At 40.0% G+C, this 18,601-nt stretch overlaps 1 protein-coding gene across 1 annotated transcript in view; it reads left to right on the top strand.

Annotated features, from left to right (window-relative positions):
- tmem132e (transmembrane protein 132E) overlaps positions 1-18,601 on the top strand; it is a 97,902-nt gene that overhangs the window by 65,018 nt on the left and 14,283 nt on the right. The window contains exons 7-8 of the mRNA XM_018693788.2: positions 5,377-5,582; positions 12,283-12,562. Of these exons, the coding sequence (XP_018549304.1) occupies positions 5,377-5,582; positions 12,283-12,562 (486 nt within the window). The remainder of the gene's footprint in view (positions 1-5,376; positions 5,583-12,282; positions 12,563-18,601) is intronic.

The raw sequence follows: 18,601 nt of genomic DNA on the forward strand, positions 1-18,601 counted from the left end.
AGGCTCCTCCGTGCCTCACTTCCATATTAGTATTACACATTTACCTTCAGTACGGCTCCAAATTTAGCATCTAAAAGGAGTTAGCTAATAACGGCAGGTACAGCTCTTGTTTTGCTGTGTGCTTAAACATGCCCACAGGTTCAGTCAGAAGTGGTTTTAATGATTGCCTGAAGTGAAGTTGTAGCAATAATTATCTGAGAAAATATGCAAGAGTGTCACTGGTGACAGCTAGAATTTGTTGAGATCCCATTTCAAAAGGTCCTTTCACTCCAGGTCTGGGGCTGACTGTCATGCTTTGCGTCCCTTAGTTTCCATTAAGGCTAATTTTGATGCTACAGTGTACAAGAAGGTTGACAGCTGTAAAAAAAAAAAAAAAAAAAAAGGACCCTCTCTAGTTTCCAGATTGCAGTGCCCCTGTGCACAGAGCCAGATCCATAAGGAAAAGGTGTGGAAAAGAATTGACAGATCTGCACCTGAGTCCTGACCGCAAACCCACACAACACCTTTGGGATGAACTGGAACGCTGACTGTGAGTCAGGCCTTATCAGTGGTCGACCCCACTAATGCTCCTGTGGCTGAATGGGAGTAAATCCCTGCAGCCAGGTTCCAAGCTTGGGTGGAAAGCATTAAACCAGAAGAGTGGAGGCTCTTCAGTAGCAAAGAAATGCCCATGGCTTTGAAATGAGGTTCAACAATTACATGGGGATGTAATGTTTGGGACATGTAGTGTAGTTTTGGTTTTATTTGTTGAGGTTTTGAGTGGATGGCTTTGACATGTAGTTTGAGTACACAAACCTTTAAAGTGTGCTGGTCACTTTGCAGTATGAAACAAATAGAGACCGTTACTTTTTTAATGAACTGTTTCCAAAATGGTCCAAAGTTTCAGCTTTCCAGAACAACAACAGATCATTTTCACACTCAACATCATTAATCCAACCAACAACAGGCTAATGGGGGCTGGCTCATTTAGCTAACAGAGCTAAATGAACTCATTGGTTTCAGTGCTCTTAAAGCCAGCACACATCCATCACGTGAAGAAACGCTTCATAACAGCGACAAGACACAATTCCAGTAATGCTAGCCATATGTCAGCTCTCATTCAGTCTTCATTTGATACATGTGTTATCCCTAAATTGAAACTCCTCATTTGGCAGAATGTTGTGGCAATTCATTTAGTGAATATTTAAATTTGAAAAGAAAGTCCAGGATAATTGTGGTTTCAGTTTGGAAACACATGGCACGCAGCATGAATATGTGAACGTCATCGGGAAGGCTCCATTTTTCTTCCACACCAGTTTATTGTTTGTTGTGTGCGTGTGTCATTGACATTGAAACGTGGGAGAGAGAATCATTTGTCTTCCTGGAGTCTATTTGATAACAATTAAAGGAAATCAGAGTGTAGCAGCACCTGCAGATGCAACACAGGAACAGAAGCTGTGTTTGTGCAATCGCCTGGTGGATTTTAACTTTTAAGCAGCCCAGCAGAGAGTTTATTTCTGTCTGCCTCTGGATAATTGCAGCTCCAACATGGAAAAATGTAAAAACCACTGTTCTGCATCCAGCTTTATTTTTGTCCTTGCCTGTTTTTGTAAGGACTCTATATCTGATTTGTGACCAGGTGGCTTGTACATCTGTGACACAAACTATTTGGCAATTGGATTTCCAGTCCAGTATGTGGCATGTCATCCTGTTTCTCTCTTGACCTTTCCTGCAGTCTAATAGAAGCTCAACACACTCTATAACTTTAAAAAGATATCCTGCACTATCAGAGTATCTACAGTTGCTTATCCACATTCAGTAAGTAACCCTGGACCAGAGTCAGAGAAAACATCAAACTGGGACATTAGAGTGTTTCGTTTTAATTACCAATTCTTGCTCATATCATTGATTCCTTGTTGATTTTCTGCTCATCTTATTCAGACAGATCATTGGTTTATTAATGAAACTGTGAATTATGAATTGCAGCATTATTTTTTAATGCCCTTTCTTGTCATCTCTGTCTTTTTTATTTTCCACCCACATAATCAGTAAACACCTCTCTAAGAGACTGAAGTCAGTTTTGATCAGTGTAGTTATGTCAGTCTTCACTTTGTGTTCACTGTAGTCGCTCGAGGTTCTTTCACTCAGTGGTGGTTTTCCATAAAGGGGAACAGTTCATCACACCTAGATCACTTGGGGAGTGCTAGTCAGCCTGTGAAAAGTTGTGTTTTCTCAGCCTGTGGAGGAGCTTGGTTATCTTGGCTTAGAGATTAAAACATTTTTCTCCTCCCAAACAAACCTGGGGCATGGAGCTGGAAGGATGTGGATATTATCAGAGTGGAAGAGGTCCATATGACATAGTTTCATCAATCCACAAAGGTCCATGCAAACCCTTTGTGGCTGTCCTTGTTATTCTGACACTCACACTGTCTCTCTCTCTGGCCTTTTCATGTTGTTCATCCAAATTCAACAAAAAAGCATCTCTTGCTCTCTTGCTGTCAGGAGACATACAGTACATGCCCACTGTTGACACATAAGTCTACAGTTGTTCACATCGACCTGGAGTATAGTCAAGGCTTTACAAAATATATTATATAACTGCATTATGGGAAGTGTAGGATGCAGAGAGTTTGGAGCTCAACACATATAATGGTCAGCATACCTGAAGTTAAATGCTTAATTCTTGAAGCACTCCTTTAAGGGGTCATGCATGAATAATAAGATGATGATGTAATGGCAGTGAATGTATTTCAGTGGTTTGAGTGCTCAAGATATAAAATATAATAAAAGTATGGCTCAAGTTCCACATTGAATTATCTGAACAAATGTGCCATCCACACAGAACCTGGATGAACAGACGACTGCTCTGTTCTGAATTTGTGGTGTGCGAATGGTCACATTATAATAAAATGGCCTTAACACGCTGAGAAACTTGCTTGAAGGACAGAAGCTGCTGCCTTTACTTGAACTGTTTGGGAAATTAATTCAGTTAATGTTATGGAATAAATGTGTGAAAGGCCCTTAGGTGTCTTCACCTTAATTAACCCAGCCAGTATTTCACTCTGCATCATGTGACCAGCACACGACCAAATGAAGGCAGCACTTGCACTTGTCCCGATGATCTGTCTCCACCCAGGCAATCTGCTGGCACCATGGAAGATGCCACAGTGCATTAGCAGCAGTGTGACGGCATGTGGCGGCTCAGTGTGTGAAAGCCCTCCTCACCAAGCCCCCACAGGGCCACTGATACCCAGAGTTGCTAACAGCTTTTGACTTGCAATTAGCCAGCCAAGTTTATCAGCAGAAATAGCCGCAGGAGCTGAAGCAGCGCTGCAGCGAGGGAACTTTCTCAGTTTGTGCATATGTACATGTACATGTCTTTAGGGCAGAGAGGAGTACATGTCAGACAGATGTTCTTGACTCTACGTACAACAAGCTGTGCCGTGATTAATGAAGGTGGCTGGGGTCATTGTGTTGAATTACTTCTTTTCTCTCTTTTGTAACTCGGATCATACTGATACGACTACACGTCAGGAGACAGAACAATAACAGACAAAGGCTGGATACTGTGGTAGCCCATAAGGTCAAACCCTGCAAAACTGCATTAACTGAACCAGAGGGGAAAGACTGTCATCTTAAGAAGTCCTTCCACCGCCCACCCCCCTCACCCAACTCTGGCCTGTCTGCATGGAGGGGGAATTATATTACCGACCTCCTCCCAGTTATGATGAATCCCCATCCCTGAGAAGACTGGCCAGCCCGACCTCCATTTGCGGGAGATTAGATCCTCTGATTACAATGCCAGCTACCTCCCACCACTAGATAAATCTTCGATGGGAGCCCAAAAGCAAAGCCCTCCAGATCCATTGCAGTTAATAATTTAGTGTTCGAAGGGGACAAGTATTTATGATAATTCAAATTGAGCTGGAGATTTTTGACTAGATGGGAAAGCTAAAGAATGGGTTTAGGTTAAAAATGGCATTTGCAAAGATTTAAATTTAGAAATTTCCATATATTGAATTCATACTCTGTGTCACTGCTGTGTCACAAATGATATCACATTACATGAATGTCACATAAAGGGTAAAATGTGTGGATATGTTTATTAATGTGCCATGTAGGTATTATGAACTAAAGTTCATGTGAAATGTCACACAGCTGTCAGCCTTCATATCATATGAATTGTGTCTTTGCCTAAAAGCTTTTGTTGGCATATTATGTGTTCCTATAATTGTTCATAGATCATTATGCTGAGACTGGGCAAGAGAGGTGGTGGGGTTAGGACGTGGTTTGAATGCCTAATTTGCACTGTACATGCTTAATAAACACAGGGTTACTTAGAAGCACTAATTTGACTGCATAAAAGATGCAAATTAGATTAGAGAATAGCCCACAGCCAGGAAGCATTGTTTACAGCAGTGGTTCTGAGCGCTGTGCCTTCAAGGCCGAAGAGTCTGCAGGTTTTCATTCTGACCAAACATAGCAGCAGCTGATTTTCACTGATTCGTTCCACGTCTGTTAAGGCCGGTAAAATCAGCTGCTCCAGTGTTTGGATGGAGTAAAAACCACTAGATATCAACACACAGCCACTTTTAACAAATGGATTCACCCATAATTATAAACACAACACACAGCATCATTTACCCCATTTAGATTCATTTACCCCAAGTGCTGCCCTGGTTTTGGCGAAGGTTTTGAGATGTCTGTCTCTGAGGTTTCCAGGTGAATTAAGTTTATGGTGCTCACAGCATGAAAAAAATTACATTTTAAAAATTCATCAGTAACATATCTTTCCTGAAACAGTGTCCCAGTTGCTGTGGATCATCCACATTCCTCACTAAGAGTTTTCTTTGAGACGGTTTCCTTAGTAGATAGGTCCTTGGTAACCAGCATATTGTTTGCTGAAAGAAATTGCTGTTGAATTTTTAAGATGTAATTTTTCAATGATGTGAATGCCACAAACAAAATTTCATGCACCTCCACTGTATTAGATTGAGAATAGAAATGGCAGAGATAGATTTTTTTTTTTTTTTAACTGGCAAGTACAGTAAAACCAAAATTCAGCAAAACTAAATTCCTACATTGATGAGAGTTTTATCCCCTTTTTTATTAGATTTGGACCATGTGAACCAATCTTTAGAAGTAAAATAAAAGTATAGAGATGGTTTATGTGTCCTGAACTTTCACATCACATTTAAATCCCTCAAAGATGTTACTCCTTGTTGTATATTTTCTCTTCTGAAAGTATCAACCTTGAAATACTCTGTGATGAATTGGGGCACTGACAGCTGCATTCATACTGTGCTGTATATCACCACAGATCACTTAGATCCTCTGCCACCGACATGACCATTACCATATAGATGGTCTCTGACTTCTGACCCTGATCTGTCCTAGGTGTCCATGAATTGCGACTACGTGTTCGTCAATGGGAAGGAGACGCGGGGCTCCATGAATGCTAGGGTTATCTTCAGCTACGAGCATCTGAGCGCGCCGCTGGAGCTGACGGTCTGGGTTCCCAAACTTCCCCTGCAGGTGGAACTTTCTGATACCAATCTCAGCTTCATCAAAGGCTGGAGGGTTCCCATTCTGCCCGATCGAAGGTGAGGCTTCAGCGCATTCAAAACCGTTATGTCTCATGTCTCAGGGAAATAACAGATTCACGTAACTTTGGCCATCCATTCAAACACAAGTTAACTACTGAGATTTGGGAACATCACTAAAGAGAAGGCAAGAAACATGAGCAGTCAGATGATCAGACAGGTGGTAAAGTTGTGTTTTGTAATGTGAGATCTCATTGTAGAAATGTTGCAGTGGTCCCATAACTGATATAAATGATGGTATGTCTTACAGGTAGTAGACATAAACATGTGAGTTACAAATATAAGACCCAAGGTAAAAACAAACTCTGAAGCACTGTATATTACATATAATAGTGTCTCAAGGGACAACTCCTAAACCTCTTTATTCTATTTTGTTTTCTCATATGTATTTTGCAGTAAAGGAGAGAGTGCCAGAATGAATACATTGCAGAATATATTTTGGATGTCTTTTTGTAGGAATCATTATCCAAAGTGCAGAAGTGCTTGGAAAGCCACAGTCTTAAACAATAGAAACTAAAAAGCAGCCCTGCTTCAGGATTTTACCGTACGTGTAGTTGCTTGTTTTGCTCCAATTAGAAGCTCGGGCTCAAGTACACAGCAGAAATGTACCCTCTGAAATGAGGCTCTCAAGTGCAAATTGATCTATGAGGGTGTCATGTATGCGTCATACCCAACTGAACCCATTTCATACAACAAGTCCAAGACGCTGGCTTAATTTGACTTTGAGTAACTACACAGAAAGCTTTTCAGAATGAATGTTGGCTGTTCTTGCAGATAGGTAATGATGTTATAGGACTAAGAAGCAGGTAATTTGGGGTGTTACTTGGGATTCAAAATGATGGGATCCAGAATGATACAACAATTACTGTAGCTGTACTTCCAAGGTAGTGCAGTCATGGTTTCCATGTAACTGTCTGTATTTTTGTTTCATTTGGACATCCAGCAGTACAGCCATGTCCTCTATAAAACTGTGACTGTTAACTTTGATATGGCTATTTGCCCTTATTCTTCTATTCTGCTTATATTCCTGCCATTATAAGGAATCGATTGTGTGGTTGCCATGTCTATATTATACAAGGTTTTGGCAATAGAAAGAACTCCAGTGGGCTCCAGCAGTGTTAACTACAAGCCTTAAAAATATAACACCTTCTGATGTGGAAAGAATGGCACCGGTGGGAGATTGAGGTTGTTTGCACCAGGACCCTGATGAAAAATGTGGTCTTAGGTTAAGGAACCTAGGCTCATTAAAATATTCCAGCATTCTTGTCATGCATGGAGCAGTAACAAACAGGCCCACAACCCTTCATTTAGGAAATGTTTAATGGGAGCATTAACACTCACACGGGTGGCTGCTGTCGTCGCTGCTGGAGTACATCACCATACACCAAATCCATTTCTACCCAACCTGAATACAAATGGCGTGTTTAAAGAGTTGTTTGAAGAATGAAGGTATTTCAAATGACCTAGAGTGCTTGGGAAACATCTCGCATAGCCTCATTTTTCAAAGATCCCCAATGGGCTATAATGGGCTATAGATGGTATATTATTTTGACATGCAAAATGTGTCTTAAATCCCCACTTTAGCAGCATTCTTTTCTTTTTTGTAAAAGGCCCAGCCTATCAAAGCAGAACACAGCAGATGAGGAATCATATATGAGCTTGTATCAGATTTGTGGGATTTGCAGACCTCATTATTTTGAATGGTGTTTGCCGTTTGTCCAGTGTTTACCAGGCCCCAGGGTTTGCCAGCAGTCTCATAAGGTATAATTCTTACATAACGATATTATATTGTTGTTCAACTGCTCCATGAATATCAATAGTTGGACTAGTTGCTTCAGACAAATTTGTGTGGTTTAAAAGTTTGTTTTTCTAAACTACCTATTTTTACTACAATTTTTCCAACTCATTTTCTTTGTATATACCTTCCTTTGTGCCTTGATGAAAACAGTAATCAAAGCCCCTTGTGAGCTATTTTAGTATGCCATGGTTCCCACAAAGTCAGGCCAGAGGAATTCATTTCACTCCAGGAGAAACATTTCTTTCTTGCATACTGTCATTTGGATTTACTGAGAGTATGTAATTTTCTTTACTTTTTCCTGTAGTTCTTTGGGGCATCAGATAACTGCAGACAAAGATGGCTCTCATCATTTTTGATGGTGCCACATGCAGACTATTGAAGCTGCTGTCCCACAGGAGTCTCTGTGTTTTCAGTGATATTTCGGGTGGTGATTTTGGACACATCTTTTGACATCTGCAATACAGCCTGTTTTATTTTGTCCGTTGCTTGATCCACAGCTTTACCTGCAGCAATATCTCAACAGGCTGGCAAGGACTTGGTACTATTTAAATGTGAAATATGTGAAATATGTAACGAAAAGTAATTACCACTTTAATTTGTGGCCTCAGTGTAATTACTATATAACTCAGAGATGTGGGATTTAGTCATTAGTAGTATGTAGCTTGTGCTGATACCCTCTGTTTGAAGATATTTTATTTCACAGGAACAGGTAAGAGTCAAGAAGTACAAACAAAAAAGAAACGTAACAAACCTCTTGAGAAATATCATGTTTAGGATGTCAGATATGGGTGTGGATATGGATATGTGGATTGTCAGATATTTCATATGCTGTTTCTTTTGTTGACAAAACCATCCAAGCTCAAGGACCTTTTACTCACTTGCTCTGCGCATGGTCCTCACATCACCAGATTAAGCTAGCTCAGTTGCCAAAAAACTGTTGATGTTTCCAGTAGAGCTCAACAGTTTACTCTTGACTTTGGAATTTAACATATGGGTACATTTTGGACATTTCATTTGGTTTTATCAGGAGCAAACATTTCACATGAAATGGTAGCTGAAATGGTGGCTTTAAGATGTTGACCATGCAATCACAAATTCCACAACACAAAGGCTAAAATACCCCCCATCTTACTACATCTTACACTAACTATCTACTCTGTTGGTGTTTAGATTTTGAATTGGCTTGATAAGTCACATTTTGTTTAAATGAGCAACATGTGAAGTTTTTGCTATTGCTACATAGCCAAAATTAGCATTAACAACTGTTTACTCACCAAGAGCTTGTGTTTACAAGTAGGTTAATTCTCCAGGCAGTGATACTTCTTCATCCTCTCATGTTAGACTGCAGGCAGACTGGATCCTACAGTAACTCACTATTGTAAAGTCGTAGGCTCTTACAGGGGCTAGCTAGTCAGCATGCTAACTTCAGTCGAAGAAAAGAAGTGATAGAAATTGCATTGGTGGTGTTTTCCACCGCTGGAGACAGCTCTTGTCGAGTAAAGGAATTAAGTTTGAATTCACAATAGATAATCTTGTCTAGACTGGTAACTAAACAGCTGTTAACGCTCATGTTTACTCTGTATGTATGAGTTTCAAGCCTTTAAAACTTCTTTTGTGACTTGCAAAACAGCTACCTGGACATGTGCCATTAACAAAACATGAGCATTGCCAACAACTGCCTACAAGACTCTACTGTGCCAAAATCCAGGGAGTGAGAGAGTAGACAAACAGCAACAACCCTGATGAGAAACCATCTTAATTTTGAGGAGCGCCAGCACGCACAGTATCACTGGCATGAGATAGTGAGTTCTATTTGTCCCGACTTTGGTCTTGTTTGTTTACAGTCATTATAAAGTGCTGTGATAATGAATTAGATGATGTTTTCAAAGGCGTCACAAAGCATTGCAAGTAATACCTCAAAGATAGAAAATGAGAACTCTGATACAATATAGCTCATTAGTCATCTGAAACACATTCCGGTAACACCAAATCACCATGATTATCTGCATCAGACTCTGCCAAAGCTTCTTTATTTGGTGATTATTAGACTGAATTATTGTCTTTCAACGCCTCTCAATCCTCCCGTCGCTCACTCTCTCTTGCTTATTTTCCTCCTCTCACAAGCACTCTCACTCTCCTTTACACCACCTTTAACCTCCCGCACTGTTTCCCCTACCTCCTTAACTCTTTTATTTTCCCTTCTGTTGCAGTCTTTCCATCCTACTTTCCTTCACTTCTGCAAAGTGACACATTCTGAATCTTCATGCCGAGCGAGGTCTCTTGGCCTGAAGTGGGCCTTTGCTACAGTGTAGCAGAATTGCTCACTGGCTGCATTATCCCATAACATGCTCTAAAAAAGGAAAGAAAGTGTAATCGGGCGGGCAGCTCGTGTTCACTGAAGCTTCACCTTGTACGGTTTTATCAGAGACTCTAATAAGAACAGACAATATTCTTCTCGGGGAGAAAAAAAATCAACCTTATTTTCAGGTACAGACTCAGGAAGGTAAACTTTCACTGACCTGAGCCAAGAGTTGTGAAACTCCTTGACAGAGACAGAGAGAGTCTTGCTGTCTCGCTTGGTTTTTCTCTACCTTTAACAGAATGAGTAACTGAGTGTGCAGCCTCAGTGTCTGCTGTGGAGTTAACTCGCTTACCTTCTAAGTACAACAGCAGCTACATGTCCTGAAGCTACGCTGTCAGTCTCCAACACACAGCGACACACAGAAGAAAGTCCAGATGACATCCAGTGGCAGAGATGTAATGTGAACTGGAAGAAAAGTACATCATTACTGATATCAGTGTTAGGGTTCAAGTTTCCCAATTCCCAATAGAAAACATCAGGCAGTTGCTTTTGATTAGATTAACTTTTTCTGTTTATACCTTTAGGGATACTGAAGTCTCTGGTGGAGAAGAGACAGATTAAAAAGAAAAAGTCAGTGCAGCAAACATGGCTTTTCCCTAATGTTCCTAATAATTACCTAATACGCATAAAGCCCCAAAAACACTGGAATCACCAACAATCATCATTCATCAGACGCCCTCTACCTGCTTAACACCCACATGTTTCCAACTCCATACCTCTAGTGTGTAACACAGATCTTCTGTTATAGATTTGAAGTCTCAAAGTCCAACCTGAGATTACCCTGTTGATGTCATTCACACCAATTCCCCAGAAAAAAACAGATGGAGAAAACATCCAAACACACAGAAATGCCTTCTTGTTGTGAAGTGTTGTTAATGGCTGCTCATTGAGTTTGTTAATATTTTTGGCACTGTTTAGTTTAAGAGCACTTTTTCAGGTTTGCTCCTGTGGTTCTAATTTTGTGATCAATTTCCTTTTTTTAAATTAAATTAAAAAAACTTAATTTAAGACCCTCTTTGTTAAGATACGCAACTTTTAGAGGCTTTTTTTAAGCAAAAACAGAAACGCAAGAAAAGCAAATTGTGCAGAATTCTTATAATGTTTTCTCAAAACTTTCCAATTTGTGAATTAATTTCTGACGCAGAATACATATGCATGATAACTGTAACCTAGCAAATGGCTAAATTGCAGCAGTAAAGCCAGATTGTTTTGCTTCTTGTCATCTTCTTTGTAGTTATTGTTGTCTTGACTGCCTACATGCTGTTTGTACTAAAGTAAAGAGACACTCGTTCTCCATCTCTGTAAGCTTTACCTGTCAAGTCAGTAATTTTCCATTGTACTGAACTTATAATGGCTTTGCTTTGCCATATTGTTAGAAAATCACACAGTGACTGTGAAAGTGCTTTACATTTTTATTGATTTAAAAGTGACAAATGCAACCAACCATAGACACAGAAGTGATAAGTCTATGACCCAAACTTGAGGTGAAGTTAAAGTTGTTTGAATGAACAGTTACATGCAGGTTCCTCCAATGACCCGTGAGAGCCTTATGGGAGGCCTCCTATAACCTGCAAGTACAAAGTTATAAGCAGAGCAGAGTGTTGAAGTGTTGTTGAGAATGATGAGGTGTGGAGTGGTAGAAAGCTAATATGAATTAATAATCACATCCATTAGATGGGACAGGTGCAAATGTACACGTAATGATGCATTTTGCTGTCGAGAGTGTATTCTAAGCATTTATGAGACCTCAGGACAGAAGTGCTTAGCCTAATAATTGGACCTGTTCCATAAATCAATGGGTGGGATATACACTTTGTTGGTGGCTGACAGCCCCGCTGCTGTTCCTGAATCTCAAGTTGTTCAGATAGTTAAGTCAAAGCAAAGATTAAGTGGAGGAGTGCTTTTTAAGGAGAAACTGGCAGACTGTCAAGCCTGCTGAGGGAAGTTGGGTAACTCATACATCTTGTTGTAGAGCAGATTGCGCTCGGTGGGGGATGCACCTGGCATGTTTAACCCCGCTGCCCACGGCTCCTGTGAAATAAGAAGGGCACCAGTCCAAAACTCTGCTTTTTTGGTGCTTATCTCCTTCCCTGCTGGCACGGAGGACATTTTCCTCATCGCCACTGCATCGGAACAAATAATGTGATGGATGTGTGTGGAGTGGTGCCAAGTTTCTCATCAGTGTCATGATGTCAAATTATAAAATGAGTATGGACCCTTTCAGAACACAAGGTACAAACTGAGGTAGATATAGAAAAGTAGCCAGTGTTGAGCATAGTTTAACAGCAGCTGCTTGGTTTAAATAAGTGACACATTATGATTGTCAATGGTTTTTAGCACTTTATCAGTGATTCACAATTTTTGGGGGGCAGTTCTATGCACACTTGAGTTTAGTTTCTCAAGTTTTTAACGTCAGTGGTTTTTTTGCAGGTCCACACCCACTTGCTTCATGAGTTCTTGTATTCTCGAGACCAGATAGGTGAATGTTTAATGCATTATCATTCTCTACAATCATATTTCTCCTTTTGTCTTCGCCCAAGGAGCACCAGAGACAGCGATGCAGACGACGAAGATGACGAGCGAAGGGTGAGTCGAGGCTGCACGCTGCAGTACCAGCGGGCCCTGGTCAAAGTGCTGACCCAGTTCCACACCACCTCCACGGAGGGAACCGACCAGGTCATCACCATGCTTGGGCCTGACTGGCAGGTGGATGTCACTGACCTGGTCCAGGACTCCCTGAAGGTGGCTGACCCTAGGATTGCAGAGTTGGTGGACAGGACTGTCCTGGTAGGCCTGGAGCTGGGATCCACCACGCTGAAGGTAAATTGACCTGCCTTTTACGCGTCAGTGCTGAGAAGCCACATAAATCAGGAGGAAAAAATTTAGTGTCTTGTAGATGACAAATGATGCATCTGAGTGAGAAGCATGAAGGCGAGCACGGTGTTCCTTAACTGTGCACAGCCACCACACATAACACATCACTTCCAAAATATTTTACGGATATTTAGTAACACTATGACGACACCACTACAGCAAAGTCCACTGGGGCAAGAAACATGTTCAGTCAAGTAATCAGACAAGTTGTAAACAAGCTAACAGTTTATAAAGATTATCTAAAACGAGCACACCTGAAATGTCTGTAATAATCCCTCATTACTCAGGAGAACTCTGTGCATACCCAACTACAGTAGATCAAAGTTGAAGCCTGAAGACAGTCGATAAGCTGTGATGGATGGTTTCAGCAAACAGTTTGGATACTAATTTCATCTCTATTTACTTTTCCAAATATGCTTAGTGAACTGGGCAGTTTGTTTAGAACCTGTTTGATTGCTTGTAGTCCTTGTCCTGTTTGACTTATTCAGCAATTAACTTGGTCAGTACAATGTTATAATTAACATCAGGAATGATGTCTAATCTATGAACATTACACCAGAATAGTAATAAACAAGATTTGTCCTTTAGGTTCATACAGTATTTTATACAGTGTTTCCTCTTTTCTCCCCTTTTCACCTTTCGTCTGTCTATTATAAAGCGAAAATCTCCTGGTCTCTCCGTTAAGTGTATGCTACTGTTGATGTCCACTTCTCTCAACTAAAAGAGCTCCCTGACATAAAGTGCATATAAATGTATCAGCCGAGACAGGTTCAGAAGTCCTTATAAAAGAAGCTGCAAAAGTTATGTCTCCTGCGCAGTGATTTACAGATGCTTCGCCAGTCATTTATGGGGACTGAGGGAACTAACGGTTGGTGAGAGTTTTGATCACCATGAAAGATCACAGTTTCAGCCTGTCAGGAGAAAGAATAGCTGCCTGATGGATGTGTCTGATGATGGAGAAATAGGGATGAAAGATATAAGTCGCCAATCCATCATTTTAAATGAGCAATGGATCATTTGTAATCTGTTGAAGGGTATGAATAATTATACATCAATTTACCAGCAGACGTAACTTGCCACAATGACTCATGGCAATTGTAAATATATATATAAATAAATAGATAAATAAGGTGTTCAACAATGATTTCATCCCTCAAACAACTTTACAAGATGGGTTGATCTGGAACAACATGCTAAAGCTGGTGTGGAGATGTTAGATCACTCACAACTAATGTAGTTTGGATTGCACTGATGTAGAAATAAATAAATGGGTCTTCCATCAGATGGCTCTCTCTTCTGTACTAGAGGGTAGAGACAAATGATGTATGAGGTCATTTAAGTAGGTGGATGTTTGACCTGCCAGTGGTCCAAGATGAAAAGTCACTAAAGTTATTGTGATTCACTCTCTGCACACCATGAATGTCTGTCCAGACTTTCACAGCAACCAATCCAATTTCCACTGTGTGAAGATTCTCAGTTATCCAGGTCATGGTTATCCAAGACGGGTTGAATCAAGGGCCAAGTCCAACCAAGTGCAGTTGCCCTCAATTCATCCCATTTTGGATAATCCCTCCAGTTGTTGTTGAGATATTTCAGTCTGGGCCGAAAGTGGAGGAGTGACTGACACTGCCATCAACAGAGCCATGCCGCTAACATGGCGAGTAAAATTAGAGGACAGTTTACATGTCTTTACAGCTGGATGTCATTCCTCATTTACTCAGTCATATGTCAAAGTTCCCAGCAGGACTTCGAAACTCCAGCTGCCTCCTGCACCTGCAGCTCAGTCCCAGTAGGTGTGAATGAATGATGAAAGGTGCAAGACAACTGACAAAAATCCCTAAACATCTCACGTTAAAAACACCACGAAGGAAACAGAAATGAAATCTCTGTGGAATCACTCTTCATTCAACACGAATGATTGATGGCTTACAAAACTTAAATTACTAAGAAGTTGAAAGATCCAGCTCAGAGCATATTTTACAATGAACAGTGAAATTGTTATGCTGATTTTCAGTGTATATCTCAACAATGGTCTTCTTACTGAAAATTTCAGTCATTCACTCTGAGGATTTGAATTAGTCTTTGAGTCTTGGGAGACTGATTCAAATTGTCCACCAGCTCATGAATATGAATAAAGAGAAGGAGCAGCTTTTGTCCATTTAGTACAATATTCCAGACATTTGGTCTCTTTGTTTTTGGAAGGAGGGACGATGATTATTGCATGATTGAAGTGCTTCTGTGTTAAATTAGATAGGACTTTTTAATGGGATGGTACACAGCAGAAAATACCTGAGGTTTAGAGGTTAAACTGTAAAGATAACAAGTCTTAATTATGCCACAAAAAAGTATGTTTACCCTACGATTACAGAGCAGAATCATGACTTTCCAAGAATTCGCCAAACCTGGTGGGAGTTGGGCGTTTAATCCAGAGGATTACTGAACAATAGCTGCTTCTCAAAGCCAAAAGCCAGGCTTGGACAAAATTCACTGTTAGTTCCTCGCAAAAGAGATTATTTAATTAATATCTGCAAACATGCAATCATCTTCCAAAGACAGACAGTGGAATAGACATATAATCAAGTCTAATCTATATTCAATCTTTAATCTCACAGGAAAATTATATTTCAGCATTTACTGTACGCCTGTGTAAACAGTATAGCATTTATCTCAGATGATTTTATTTAAATGGATTTCATGGAGGAATGATTTCACTCAGTGGAAGTAGTTTGTATAGCAAAAATACAGGACAGCAAGTTCCACCCACAACATAGGCCTATCTCAATTATATAATTCAGCCATCTGCTTTGTGTATACCATGGTCAAACTGTTCAAATATAATCTTTATGAATCATATAAATTGAGAACTGTTGGGTTTCTCTCCATAATATTGTAAGGTCTTGACCTTACTACGTAAAGTGCATTGAGATAATACATGATATGATCTGGTACCATTTCAAATTAAATTGAATTGGATCAAGGATCATAAATGTATTGAAATGTTCAAGTTCATTTGCACTTCTCACAGCCTCAGTAAATGATCAAATTCAACAGCTTGATGTTCCATGTATTGAAATATTCAGGTGTATAAGAATAAAGTAGAAGCAACGTAAAAAAGGCCTCTCTCTCTGTAAATACATGTGGCTCTTACAAGCCTCCAGCTGAAAATTCAGACATCAGCACATCATTTTATGTAACTGTAAACAAAGTCCCACATCACAGCCTGTTTCCCAAGATATCAAATACACGAGAGCATTGTCTTATGACCTAGGACATTTGTCGCATTTCATCGACTCCTCTTTGTAGCTCTCTATACTTTGATCTGTCTAATTAAGTTAACAATGTCCCCCAAGAAAGTATTTATTAGAGTCACCATCAGGGGCACTAGACAGACCGCTCTGTTGCAAGTCTCTGTAGCTGTCGAGGGAACCCTTGCCTTGCAGGGGGGTGCAGAGGTTTATTTTGCAGCTGCTGCACCCACTTGTGTCGCAATGTGGGGAGCTGTGTAATTGCCTGAAAGTTTACAGGACAGTAAAAGTTGAAAGCGAGGGTCATGTTTGCATTTTTCACTGCGTTTCAAGAGGTATTGCATTTGTATTTCATCAGATCATCCTCTTAGAAGAGAAGCACTTTGTATTTTGTGCAAACAAGCATGAAGAGGCAGGGATACATCTCAGTGCTCGTCAATGTTAATTACACTGATGGAAAGCATAATGAAAAATGCCCATCATTTCTACAAAATGAAGGCTAGAGCTTGTAGAACTCAAAGCATAACCAGACTAAATTGATCTGTCACTTACGTCCACAAAAATAGATTAAGGTTCAATTTGCTAAAGCTTCTTTTGAACAGTGAACTGTATTTTGTTGGAAGTTTTCTTTATTGATGTTGTACACAGGTAGAGTCTAACTTTGTTAACTGATTCTGTCTGATACATGCTGCTTATGTTTGTATCATTTTAGCAAACAACAAATAGTTATACAACAGACTGTGACAAAGCCTTGAAGGTGAACTGTTGTCACCTGTGATTTAGATCTGTGGATGAAGTTTACTATTGTATATGAAATTAATTATATAATATTCACTGTATGCCTTAATTTGTACTGCAAAAATATAAAATATCTATTTTTACACAATGCAGAAGGAACACATTAGACTTTTCTGTTTTCTTTTTCTTTTTATTTATTTTCTCTTTTTTTCTATTTCCTTATCAACACACCAAGAGAATTTCCAGCTGGATGAAGCTGTGTGTACATTTCTTAAAAACAAAGATAAAACTACACAATGCGTCTCCTCACTTTTGCAGTCTCAAGGGGGACTGCAAGAAAAAACAGTTTGAATTTTCAGAAAAGAAAAAGTGCTTTTATTGTGCTGAGTTTATAAAATGTCACAGTCTCCCAATCAGGTACAGACATTATTTTTGGGTGTACATTCTGAATCTGTAGTGTTTCAATTAGTAGGAATGGCATGCTTTTACTGCTGCTCAGCTTTTTGATTTAGGTGTTCTTTTACATAATATCTAGCAGAGTGCAACTTTTAGAGCTTTCAGAGCTTCTGTGAGTGTAGTAAAGCATAATGGAAGTCTAACTGAAAGTTTAAAGTGCCTTCTGCAGATCCTTGCTGTATCACCTGTGGTGAAAATAGCATATAGTTTTCAATGCAAAAACAGTTTAGAGCAAAAAAAATACTGATTTCTTTGCAGAGTCTCTTCAGAGTGGTGTTCACTCCAGAATGGTATGTGTCATTTTCTGGAGAGGTGTGAGGATGCTTTGTTGCCTGAAAGGTGGCTTGTTTTCCTCAGGTGTGTTTCTGCTACCGTAGACAGTATAAGGTGCCCATGAAATCTACAGCTTGCATGAATAAATCTTGCACTGATATTCTGTTGCACCGTGCAAATGTGTGATTTATTGAATGCAAGGTTTTAGAAGAGAAGCATGGAGTGTATTGGGGAGAAGATAATGCAGTGTGACGCAAGTAATATACACTAGCATGAGTGAGCATTCCCCCTGTGTTTAGAGAAGGAACTCTGCTGGTCAGTGTCAATCTGCTGCTTGAACTCATCATTGATCCTCTGCTTGCTTTAAACACCAGAGAAATAGTGCCACAGCTTCCTGTGAAGGCCACCAACACATCAGCGTGCACAGCTACACACAGCCGTACGCTCAGCAGTGACAAATAGAGGAGCTCCTAGCTGAAGAACATGTAAAGTGTAACTACTTTTGTGCTTCACTTCACTTCCCCTGCCTGCAGCACCGATGACAAATTCAACTGGGAGCTGGGCTCGAAGGAGCTACACAACTACAGCTGACCTCTTCTTGCTGGCAGAGAGAAATGCAGATGACTGACATGGAACACATTCATCATTCATTACGTGGAGTAGCTAAGAATCAATATTCATCCCAGGCTGTTAAATTTAGTTAAAATAGCTCTGTTTACTTTCAGACAAGAGGTGCTGGCTTTTCATATGTTAATTATCACCAACCATCGGTAGTGGAGAAAGCATTTTGAAAGAATAAGAAACAGACTCAGGTAAAGATTAGTTTCTTTTTGATTTCTTTTTTCTTTGTACCTGCCCAATTAGGATAAAGCCTGCCTCAAGATTCAAATTGTTAATGAAATTGGCCTGCTGAATGTAACATAAAGCAGCGTTTTTCTGGAAAGCACAGTAAAGCAGTGGTCACATTGACAGGGATATATGAAAAAAGAACTGGTGTGTTTTTAAGAAATTATGAAGAAGGGCTGCACACCACAATTAGAAGAGTTCTCAGGTGGGAACTCTGAAATGAAATGAAATACAGCTATAAAATGTCAATAAACTGAGAAGTACATCCTGAAATTTCAACTAAGATCAAATGTACATAAAGCTGGCAAAATACAACATCCATGACAGGTTGTTGTCATTGTGAATCCTGCTCACATCCAGCTCATTTGTCTTGACAGATCTCTGCAAGGTTGAACGTATTTTTAGCCTTGCTGGCAGGATGGCTATG

This window comes from Lates calcarifer, linkage group LG20 (assembly GCF_001640805.2).
Source record: "Lates calcarifer isolate ASB-BC8 linkage group LG20, TLL_Latcal_v3, whole genome shotgun sequence".
Classification (NCBI taxonomy): domain Eukaryota; kingdom Metazoa; phylum Chordata; class Actinopteri; family Centropomidae; genus Lates; species Lates calcarifer.